At 39.0% G+C, this 12,265-nt stretch overlaps 1 protein-coding gene across 1 annotated transcript in view; it reads left to right on the forward strand.

Moving 5' to 3' along the window:
* ARHGAP18 (Rho GTPase activating protein 18) overlaps positions 1-6,449 on the forward strand; it is a 39,511-nt gene extending 33,062 nt beyond the window's left edge. The window contains exons 13-15 of the mRNA XM_008946120.1: positions 2,498-2,622; positions 3,856-3,917; positions 6,358-6,449. Of these exons, the coding sequence (XP_008944368.1) occupies positions 2,498-2,622; positions 3,856-3,917; positions 6,358-6,449 (279 nt within the window). The remainder of the gene's footprint in view (positions 1-2,497; positions 2,623-3,855; positions 3,918-6,357) is intronic.
* The last annotated feature ends 5,816 nt before the right edge of the window (positions 6,450-12,265 follow it).

A 12,265-nucleotide genomic window follows, 5' to 3' on the forward strand; every position in this document is an offset into this window, starting at 1 on the left:
GGTATAATTTGCATATTTAATAACTATTATATTCTAATTTGTCACCTAAGTTGTTAGTGAAAATGCTGCCTAGTCACTTCATTCATTTCTTCATCTACCGTGAGGAATATTTAAGTATGTTGTGCAAAATAGAACAGGAGCATCTGAAAGAGACCCACCTCAGATCCTATAGCCCAGCAGCTGTGGTTGTTTTGTGATACATAGATTCAAGTCCCTCTGAAAAGAAAGGGTTTGAAAGAAGACGAGCACCTCACGGGTGCTAAATGTTGTAGGCCAGTGTATTTCCGTCAGCTAAGGATGTATCTCTGGTCAGGTTTTTAAAGCATGTCAGTACCTAACTCAGTCAGAGGATTCAATGTCATAAACCTCATCCTGAGAGAGCCTGTGAGGCAGTAGAGAGGACTCACAAACGTATAGGTATAGGTATAGGTATAGGTATAGGTATAGGTATAGGTGACCCCACCATTCGGTGTATTGTCCGTCACCTCATAGGTACTTGCCTTATGTGTTGTGGTGTGGAGCCCTACACTGGATGTTTTGAACTGTGCTGTGCAGAGAACAGGTCCTGCTGTGACTGCTCCTAGGTGTTTTAATGGCCACATTTTCTTTCCCACCAGCTTGCATGGTGGATGGGCTAGGGGATGCTCAGTATCTGTTCTTTCTGTAGCTGGGCACCATGAACACATTGTGCAGCTGAGCATGAGTTCTTCTGGAAATGCAGGTGGTGAAAGTGGCAAAATGCATTCATTAGCTGAGCTAATAATGATTCTGTCTGAATAAACAAAATAATTACTCTCTTTGATCTATGACCATAACATTACAACTCTGTGGACATTTCTTACTCTTCCTCTCATATGCTGAAAGCAGGCTGAGTTTTAAATCATTTATTATATGCCTACTGCATAGAAAAAAAAGTTACCTAGCTAAAGGTTGGAAAAACTCCATTAAAATCAACCGAGATAAAGTGATACAGACTGTATACAAAAATGAAAACCAATTTAAATTTACCATGCTGAATTTGATGAGAGACCAGTTAGGGACATCTGCAAATAACGATTTCATCCTTAAAAGTTTCCTTTACTTTTGCCAGGATCTCAACAGCTTGTAAAGAAGCAAAAGATTTTTAAGGACTTGACTTCCTAGAAGATGGCTGCAGATACTTTCTGTAGCTGGAGGCCTTAAAGAACAGATGTAACAAATTTAGGGATAAATGTAGGCAGTTGTTCTTTGAGATCTATTGCAGTCTTACAAATCTTTGATTCCACAATTACTACAAAGCAAATTCTCAATTTGGTGATTCTTAATGCTTTAGACATAAGTATTTATTATGTCTAGTATTTTTAAATCAATAAATAATAAGACTGGATATTGAAGGATTGTTTGGTTAAAATTGCTTAACATAGCTCATCACTTGTATAGTAATGAGCCTTTAGCCTTCTCAGGAAGCTGTGCTGCTGATTCTGCTCACGTTTGTAGTTGTTCTATATTGGTTTAACTCTGATAGTTTCAGAGAAGCTCTTCTGTATTCAGAGGTGCCCAGATTTGTTCATTGATCATGGAAGAAGAAATATTCAGCCTTACAATTGCAGTAAATAGGAGGGGGGAAGAAAAGAATGAACTGTCATAATCAACCTTGACTACTGAGACTTACATTCCTTTTTTCTGTCAAAATGAGTGCATTTGGTTAAATGGTAATATACTATGAATAGAAAAATTACCTCAAGATTTCTGGGAATGGGAATTAGGACCTTATTCACAAATAAATTATGCTTTTTGTAGCTGCAAATGTCATATACTGCCAGTTGAGCAGGAAAACTGGCCTTTGGAACACTCCTTTTCTGGAACTAATATGATTGATATTAATCATCAATGATTTTTGGGTTGAAATAAAATACATATCCATCATGTAGTCAGACCTGCAGGTTGACTAGCTGAATGTATTCTAGAGAAGAACAACTAGAGAGAAAAAGCTGCAGTAGTGAACATCTGTTTTAAAAGGAAATTATATTTGAAAAGAGGAATTACTTAAAGTAGACTGACCCATGAATACTTTAAGATTTCTTTTTTTTTGGCATGAAATTCAGGTTAAATGATACTGGAAAGGTTCCTTTTGGAAGTTTTTGCAGGGAAAGGGTTGCTGCAAGAGGATTGCCTGACTTTCATGGCTGCAGCAAGTCTTCTCCATATCAATCTCATATACTTCTTATACCAAAATGTGGTCTTAATATAGCAGTAATTGTTAATCTTAATATCTTTGAATAATAATTAAACACTATTGGTCTTTTGTTCTTAAGTTCTCCCTGCTGTTAAAAATAGATTTGAAGGTCTTATGTAATTTCTGATTACTGTATAGTTACCATATTTCTGCAGTGAAGTGTAGTAGATAGTACTGTACTAAGTTACTTAATTGCTCTGTACTTACTCCATACTGTATTTGGAGAAGCTCATCAAAGCCAGCTGCTGGCAGCTTTGTTCCAACACCATTATTGCTTTGCAGGCTGATGTTCCTCAGGGAGTGATACGGGTGCAAGCACCTCATCTTTCGAAAGTTTCCATGGCAATACAGCTGACAGAAGAACTGAAAGCTGGTGATGTAGTAGCCAGGTTTCTCAGCCAGAAAAGGTACAAACCCATTTTTGTTTTGTTATCATTTTGGCAGAAGTGGCTTTTCGTATCCTATATCAAGAAAAAGTTTTGAAGTACTTTCAGTCTGGGTGAATTCACAAGCTTTTTTGACTGAATTTAGCCATGAGTGTACATGCTTCAGGAATTGACTCTTAATACTCCTAATGTCGTTAAAGTTCATGAAGCTGTCAGGAATACGAGTGCTTTTAGTAAAAAATTACCTGCTGTTTAATCTGATGGGTCAGGAATAGTTTTGTAATTTTCTGGAAAGGGAAAAAAAGACAGAAGGGATTGTCAAGAAAATACATCTAGGAAATAAAGGAATGAGGAAAAAAGATATAAAATATTTTGTTAAAAAAAAAAACACACAAAAAAACCCACACCACATTTAGATATAGCAACAGTATAGATATTGGGTTATAAATATGTGCAAATGTTGTGCATGTGTAATGGAAAGCTACATTTGAGTCATCCAAATGCATTTAGAGGAAGTTTTAATCAAGCTTTTACATCTATTTTTTCTATATATAAGCAAAGTAAGAAATCAGAATAAACAGCAAACAAAAATATATAACACATGTGTACATCATATATAACTATTCACGCCAGACCAGTAATATGGTACACTAGTTGAGATTAAGAAGCTGCTTTTTCCTAAATGCTATTTCTAGAGGTTTACACTTTTGACAGAAAGTTATTTTCTGGCTCTGCCTTAGCATATATTATTACAATTAAGCAGTGGGAATCCCTTTGTAATACAGGGACTTTAGTCTTCCACTGTCTGGTTTTTTTCACTTCTTTTGGTTGCAGCAAAATTAAAACCAGCAAGAACGTGGTTTCTCCCACCCAACCATAAGGCTTTTTCAGACATATAAAGTATTTGAGGGGAATATTTATTTTTGCAGCAGCAGAGTATGAAAAATGAGAGGGTAGACATCAGGCTACTTGCTAATAACAATGAAGTTGTTTTCTAAACCCCACAGTTTCTTCACGTCTGTCTTATTTTACCTTTCCTGTAGTGCATTGCTCACTTGTAGGATGATTCATTTGCACTAGCATGCAAGGGTGTTCTTGTTTACTTACTGTGTCAGTAAGTGAATGTAAACATAAAAGGTTTATGACAGGTACACTGCTGATCTTAATTAGTGTAATTTCTCCCAGACACATCTAAATGTCTCATGTACAAGCTCTTTCACAATATAGTTATTCATTGTGTTTTGTTCCTGACAGTGGAAATGTCCAAGGACTCAAGAAAGAAGAGGTCTTTCTTTATGAAATAGGAGGAAATATTGGTAAGAAGAGCTTCTGAACAACTTCTTTTGCTAGAATAGGATTCCTTGGGACATTGCCCATGGATTTCACTGTGGTTGCATTTTTCTTCATGTCCTTAGTTCTCCATGACACTAAGCAACAGTTACTTCTGGGGAGAAGGAAGCAGAGATGTTGGTATGATCATATTAGTAGTATCTTATTATCTCTCCCAGAGGAAGACAGCAGCTGTAACAGATGTTCCTGACATCTATATACAGCAAAGAAAGACAGAAAGCTTGGATAGGAAGGTTCCTGAAGTTCACCTTACTCATCGCTTTGTGTTGAGATATAATAAGTGAACTTACAGTCCTTCATGCTCTGCATTTAAGCATTGCTTGCAGGCTCCTTTGAGGAATAAAACACTCAACCAGAAAGATGACCTAGTGATGAAATTTTCCAGTGGTTAGTCTTTCCTGCTCTGTGTCTTCCAGACCCTCTTGGTTAAAGCAAATAGCAGATCAGTAAGGTTAACATCAAAGGATAATTTTGAACACAATTCTGAAATTTTCTTTCACAAATGCAGATATTTTTGCATTGGTAATCACGTTTCTAATCACAGAGTTTTTCCCATGTTCATCAAAACAAAAAGAGAATGAGAAAGCAGTATTGGATTTGACTTAGATTTATTTTTTCTTCTTAGCCATGACTTGTCAAACTTTATTTGAAATTATAAAATTCCATGAATACCCAGTACTTCTGTACTCTGCAAGTTTAAATCCTGTATGTAAATTGCTACTTCTAGCATTTTTTCTTTTTACTTAATCACTATTTTAAATCAGTTATATTTGTGTGTCTAAACAAAAAGACTTAATAAATTAAAAATTACACTTTGCTGTGTCCCATACAACAGGTATGTTTTAGTGTTTTTACTAAGTGTGATGGCAAAAAAAGTTGTTACTGGATAGCTGGATGCCAATTAATGTATTATATGTTCTCTTGCATTTCTAATATGTACATACATTGGCTATGCTTGTTAAAGCAGGTTGTGATCCCAGATTTAGAGACATGTTTTAAAAGAGTAGCTTGTTTATTGTAGAGAGGTGTAATCATTGTAGAAAGAATGGTTTTGTCACAGAATTCCGGTGAAACTGGAACAACCTATTGTCAGTTGAAAGATGTGGCAGAAATTGTATGTCTCTTAGAGAAAAGATATGGCTAGTTGCAGACCTGTTTGGCTTTGTTGTGAAGTAGGAGAGAGAGCTTAGGTGTTTTCTTCTGTCTGAATGGTTTACTTCCAGATAATTTCAACTTTAGTCAGTCCTTACAAATGCCAGTCCTTATTAATACTCTCACTTGAGGTAAGAGAATCTCCCTGCCTTCCACCTGCTATATGGATTTAAGTAAACCAAGTTGTCCTGATCTTTGCCATTTCTCTCTCTGCCTGATGTGAGTAATTCGTAGAGACAGCCTGAAAGTGAGTAGTCTCGACAGGCTCATGATACACTCACATGCTTACACTTCAGCTCATAACTGTAATGTGCACAATGCTGCAGTTCTGTCCCCTGTCAGATGGAGCTGCTGAAGTCTTCAGAGATTTTTTGAGTACTCGGTACACTGTAGGGCTTCAGGGCACCGAGCCTGGTTGAGCAGGGGGTCTTGCCTGCTTTGTGCAGGGGTTCCAAAGAGCTGGCAGACAAACCCAGCTGCAGCGTTGCACCTCTGCCTGCCTCCTGCTTCAGGAGCACGTGTGCTGGAAACATCTGGCTTGCACACCAGCCATCTGCCCCAACCGCTTTCATGGTGGAGTAGGAGAGGGGCTGTGATGTAGAGCTGGAAATGCAGGAGATAATGCTTTGCCTGTGGGGGAATGGGGGAGTATGCAGACCTTGATGGATCAGCATATGCTACTTTCATCATAGTTACTAGACATAAATTACTTGCTTGTAACACGCCAAGAACACTCTACTACTTTTCCCTCCTAGGAAAGTAACTGTTACAGGTGTTGTGCAGAACTGCTGACCATGAGGAACAGGATAGGGAGTAACACCTTCTTAGCAAGGACAAACCTTGTTCAAACTTTCAGTTTTAGAATGGAAAAATAACCTGAAATTTTAATGGGCTTCTATGCAAATGTGAACCAAGCATTTGGATTTAACCATGAAGGAACCAGGACATTGCTTCTTTTTCCCTAAACCTTTGCAGAAGGGAGCTGTGCTGTGCATGGTCTGCGTGACGAATCTGACCTAGAACGTGCCACAGTGGTGATACAACCTCTGGTCTCCTCCTTTCTTCTGTCCCACTCTCTCCCCAAGACACAAGGGAAGCGTAAGGGCACTTCTAGGTTTTAGCTGCATTGCCCTTTGTTTAATACCGTGGAGTAGGCATAAAAGCATAAACAGATTAAAACAGTGGCAGGAACTTTGGAAGTTTTTCCCTTTCTTTTTTGATACTGATGTGTAACCACATTATCTCTTTTTCTAGGGGAACGCTGCCTTGATGGTGATACCTACATGAAGGACCTATACCAGCTCAACCCAAATGCTGAGTGGGTTATAAAATCTAAGAAAAGCTAAGCTCACAACTAATGTCAAAGGAACAACCTGTGGACTTATTTTGTAAGGCTGAATGTTTCAAAGGTGTAATGTGTCCTTTCAACATTCAACTGAAATATCTACAGTAATAGAACCTTACCCCATTTGGGGAAAAAAAAAAAAAAAAGAAAAACAAACCAACCACCACAAACTATGGAAACCCAACAGTGATTAGCAGTACATTTTGTTTTACTCGCAGAAAAATTTTGCAAATAGCACAGTTTTCCCATTTATTTGAAAACAAAAATAAGTACCTTAAATATCTCAATGGCACTAATCTACCTCTGGTCTGGTAGGTCTGGTTTCAGAAGAATTTATTTTTCAAATAGATGTTAAACTTTTTTATATTAGAGGTCTACAGTTTGTGTAGAATTGTGTTCATATAGGTCTTTACAGTGCTAGTACACTGGAGAACCACATCCTGATCAGCACTGCTGAATGGTACAGTATTAAAAATACCTAAAACCACTTATATGAACTGCCCAAGTAGGTGTGAAATTCACAGGGAAAAACTACAATGCAAGATATTTTGTCTTTGGAAGTCATAATTTTGTTCACTTTCTAGGTAAAATTTGATGAAAACTATTTAAAAACAACTGTGAAAATGCAGCTTTTTTCTAGATCTCTTAAATATTTTTTATTCTTATTCCAGTTGATTGTATTCTTGAGATTTTTTTTTTTAAAAAAATAAAAGTCCATGGGACAAGATGAGTCATTTTTAAAACTCATCACTCTTGGCAGTGTCCTTTCTGGAATACTGTCATGCACTAGAAAGACCTTTAGGTTTTTCAGCAATGATAGGCAGTCATGTTACATACACTGGTTTCCATTTTTTTTTTTTTGGCATCTGATAAATAGCATTTTGTGAACTGCCAAAACCTGCCAATTACTAGCACAATAAAAACTTCCAGGAAGCATAAAATGACTGTAGAGGGAAACTATAGTCTAAATTTCATAGGTAGCAAACCACCCAATCCTTCAATCAAAACCAGTGTAAAGGTCTACTGTGGAGTTAACATAGGCTTTTTGGATAGTATTTACCACCAGCTTTATGTCTGGTCTATCCCGGACAAAGCTAGAAATCAAGTTCTGATTTCCTTAATGCTGATAGATGCTGTCTAAACCACTTCAAAAATTAATAGTCCACCAGTGAACTATTGCAAATGCTTCTCTTTGCAGGGAAGGCCTGAAAGGTCCCCGTGGAATCTACTGATAATGAATTTTAGACTGATGTGGCTTGTTGCAGCACAAAGAGCTGTGGCCTGTAGCTCCAGAGCCCCAGTCCCACAGCAGCACTTTGGGCTCTCTTGTGTACTGCTTTACAATTTATTTGTAAAGTAGCTCAGCCGTGCTTAAGTGCTCACACCTGCATGCTGACTACCTGAAATGACTACTGTGAAATGATATCCTTGGAATTAAATACTTTCTTTCAGTGCACGCACAGAGTTATATTGACCTCATAGGGAATATTCCACATACAATCAAGGACTGAATTAATTTTTTTTTTTTAATGTGATCAAAGCTGATTAAAAGAATAAAGGGCCTTTCTGCTGAGCTTTGGATACAGGCCCTCACTGTGTTGTTCCCAAAGTAACCACTGGAACTCTCTCTCTTGTATATAAGCAGTGAAACAGAACTCTGAAAGGTCATAAAAAAATTAGACATCTACTGATGAGTTATCCACAGTATATGCACAATTTGGGGGGCTTAAGTATTTATTATTTGGCTTTTTATTTTTTTTAAGTTAAAGGCTGTCTTCATGTGGAAAGAAAGCACTGAAGGATTCTAAAAAGGAGGATGAATAAACCAGGAGATAGTTCTTATATGACTGTACTGCCCTTGATGCTCCATCTAGCTGGGTAGCTGTGTGTGGTGTAGCACTGCGCCACCCACTATGGGCAAACCCTGTAAGACAAATAATTTTGTCAATAGAACAAAACACACTCCCTGTCCTTTAATGTAAGGAGTAGAGTAGAAAACCAGTATAATACTGAGGTAAATATTTATGAATCTAATTAATAAATATAAGGGGGTTTTGTCATGTAATACAAAAATGATGTGTGTTTTCATAATACATTATAGTTCCATAAAAGATTACATGTTACTAGAACTCTAGATGTTATTTTAATTGGGAGCAAAGTGCAGATGGTAGGAACAGCTGTACAGTTTCAGTATAAAACTACAACTGCCCTGTGGCTACGATCTCTTAAATAACTTTGTTTCTGGTTTAGTGCCATTATCTTTTTTAATTTAAAAAGCTCTTTTATAATTAAATGTTTTTTTCTGACTTCTTTTCTCATTTGAATTCTTTGAATTTGTGTGTAAAATGTACACAGTTGACACTAAGCGCTGATTATTTTTTAATTCCACTCTTTATATCTTTGTAGGTAGTTTGTAGTATTGTGTATGAAAAGGGACATTGATAAGTTAGGAGTATTGCAACATGAATGCCCACTGGAAAGGAAATACTGTCTGGAAGTTTAAAATCTCACCACAGTCACAGCTCACTTTAGCTAAATCTGTAATATAGCACTTGCTGGGTATGTGCAAGGGATCAGCACCCCCCTCATTTATTGAGAATACTGTCTCTTAATTCCTCATAATTAAATAATTAAATTGGGGCACAAGGGAGAAGTCCAAAACACGTTCAGAATAAGCTGATAAGAATCTTTTATAATTAAGAAGACTTGGGTTGCTTATTCAGGGCAGTTTGGCAGCAGATCATTGTTTGACTGAAGACTTGGGGAAGCACATCCACAGGGGTTCTCTTCACCCAGCTGACAGGTTAATTGATTTAACACTTACTGTGCAGCCAAGGCAGCCAGAGTGCTCAGCCTATGCTGCAGGGCTGGGATGGGGAAAAGGAAGCAGTGGGGAAGCAGGTGGTGGCCCCTCGTTCCACTGCCTGGATGTTGTGGAGCATGTAAGGGTGGTTTTGTGCTGAAAAATCATAATCCAATATAAGTTTGAGGTGAAGGTAAGAGGATCCGCAATGCTTGTATGGGGTGTTTACGCTTTTCTTGCACTGCCTGTCTTCCTCAAAGACCACTCTTTGTCCTCTTCAAAGGCACTCATTTCCCATAGCCTCCTGTACTTCCTGACCTTGCATGAAGCGTAGGTGCCATCCCTGGATATCTGTGGGGGCTAAGAAGAAAGCTGTCCTCCTGTCCTCCCGACCACCAGCCCCGTGTGTGGGCAGCAGTGAAGCAGGCAGCAGCATGGCAAGCTGTTCTCACCTTGCAGGTCAACAAGCAGCTTGCAGAGTCTGCTGGTGAGGTGTCAGGAGGGGAGTCGGGAGCAGGAAGATGAATGGGTCTGGATGTGTTGGAAGCATTGGCTGAGTTTCCATCAGACCTTTCAGTGACATGACTGAGAGGTACTCAGGGGATGAGGAGATACATTTTTATTCAGTGAGAACCAACACAGAAGGAAATATTTGAGAAAGGTGTGCTTGAAATTTTTTTCCAGCTCATTATTTCTTGGTCAGATATTCTTAAAAGCAATGGAACTGTCCAATAAAATAGGCTCTTTTACCAAATGTTGAGTTAAACTGCAGCAGAAAGCTAACTTGGCAAAAAATTTGCTAAATTATTTCCTCTTTACCACACTTAAATATATCTGAGGTTTAAACTTTGGTTGTGCTTCTAGTTTTAAAAGGTTGCAGCCATTTGAAAAGAATAAAATATGTGTTAATCTTACAGTAATATTTATGATAATTAATTTTGTTATGTAGAGCAATGCTTTAAAGATCTTCAAACCACTGTTTGCATTTGCACACAGACCACATTTGAGCCAGGTAAGTACTTGCCATCCCCATTTAACAGACAGGAAAAGTGTTCATATAAATGGCTGCCCTGCAGCTAGAAGGGATGAACTCAGTCTGGTTTGTAGACACCAAGTATAATCCTCCAAAAATTGTTTTTAAAATCTGCCATATTGCCAATAACAGAAGTACAGCAACTGCAAATCTGACTTCAGGGAACTGTTTTAATAAATATAATACTGTGGTTTTTAGCCTGGTTTCCAAAGGAAATATGTCTAGGGTGATCTTGCTGCCTGTGTTTGTCTTCCTCTAATTACTTTTGAATCTGTTGACAGGCTTCAGTCATCTTTGGCAAATGGGTTTGGGGGTGGGTGTCTCAAAACTAATTAAGTTTCTACAAGCTTCATAAAAATAGGCAACTGGAAGGGAGACAGAGGCAGTATGAGTCTTGTGTCCAAAGGGAAGGTGACAGCACAAACTCAGCCTTTATTTAGGCACCAGAACAGATGTGGGAGAGCCTCTACCCATGCTCTAACCAGGAGGGAGGGAGGGAGGATGTGCTTAGAGCTCACAGCCAACCGTCGGGAACTGGCATCAGGCATTTGGATGCCTGTGAAAGCACTTGTTAGTGTTACCTTCTGACTTCTGAATCTCTTTTGCTGACATGATCTGGGTGGGTGCCTGTTGCTGGAGCTGCAGTTGTTCTCTTTGACTGGCATTTGTGGTCCAGCTTCTCTGCAACTTCTGGTTAGTATGGCTCATCTCCATCCCTTCCCTATGGACTGAGCAACAAACTGTGCACCTTCAAGGCCTGAGTGGGCGAGGAGGTGGGTAGAAGTACATATGCTCACCTCACTTGTAGGGCTGTTGGAAATTACCTTTGTCCTGCACAAAGATCAGGTCTGAAATTGGTCAGTATCAAAGGACAGCCTTCACATGCAGGTTTTAAACTATTGTGGGAATATAACGCCCTTCAGATCCTCTGTTCTGCATCAGGTGGTGATGGTGGTTCAAAATCCCTGAACATATCACCACTCCTTAATTAGTCCCTTTTGGGATAGTTGAAAGGATCCTTTGTTCCTCCTGTGCTGGTGTAAAACCAATGAGTAACACTCATTCACAATGAGCGCCAAAGTCTCTGTGTTTTACATGGCATCATATGGTGTTCTAACTACATATATCTAATCCATGATAGTGGTCACTTGTGTGTTCCTGTCTGCTTTCATGCATCCGTTTGGCTGCACTGAGACCTTTTCAGCTTCCCAAAGTCATGTATTTGATGTATTTTTCTCACACTTGCAGCTAGTCATGGGTTACATAACTCATTTAGCTGAGCTGGTGCATCAGGTGGGTACAACCATAGTATCTGCTTGTCTGGACACAGTGAAACTGCGAGGATAGAAAGCTTTGCATAGCAGAAAATCACAGACTTGCATGAATTACTGGAATATCCTTTGCAGATTATCAACGTGCAGCTGTATGACTCACTCCAGATGACCCAGAATAGATGAGGGGACACATAATTGCTTTGAAATGTCAGAGGTTCCAAACCCTGGGTGGCGCTGGATGAGCAGCTGGAAACTGGTTTCTTGCTTACTCACTTTTTCCCATAATCTGACGAAAGCTGTTTGATTTAAATCTTGCCTTCGGATTTTCTCACCACTATGAGGGTGGTGGGACACTGGAACAGGTTGCTCAGGGAAGTTGTGGATGCTCCATCACTGGAGGTGTTCAAGGTGAGGTTGGATGGGGCCTTGTACAACCTGGTCTAGTGGGAGGTGTCCCTGCCCATGGCAGAGGGGCTCGAACTAGATCTTTAAGATCCCTTCCAACCCAAACCATTGTATGATGTCTAACCTAATTTAGTTGTTTTGATTGTATTCTAGTATGTTCCCACATTATGCATTGTAAGTTGTAAGGCAGATGAACTCTGAAGCTTTCATTCCGGATGCTTCTCTGCTGCTACAGTCTGCCAGAAGCTGACTTTATGCAGAAGTCTCATTCAGCATGCACGAAGGGAGTTTCCTTCAGCAGG

Source organism: Merops nubicus, unplaced genomic scaffold, assembly GCF_000691845.1.
Source record: "Merops nubicus isolate BGI_N331 unplaced genomic scaffold, ASM69184v1 scaffold17110, whole genome shotgun sequence".
NCBI lineage: Eukaryota > Metazoa > Chordata > Aves > Coraciiformes > Meropidae > Merops > Merops nubicus.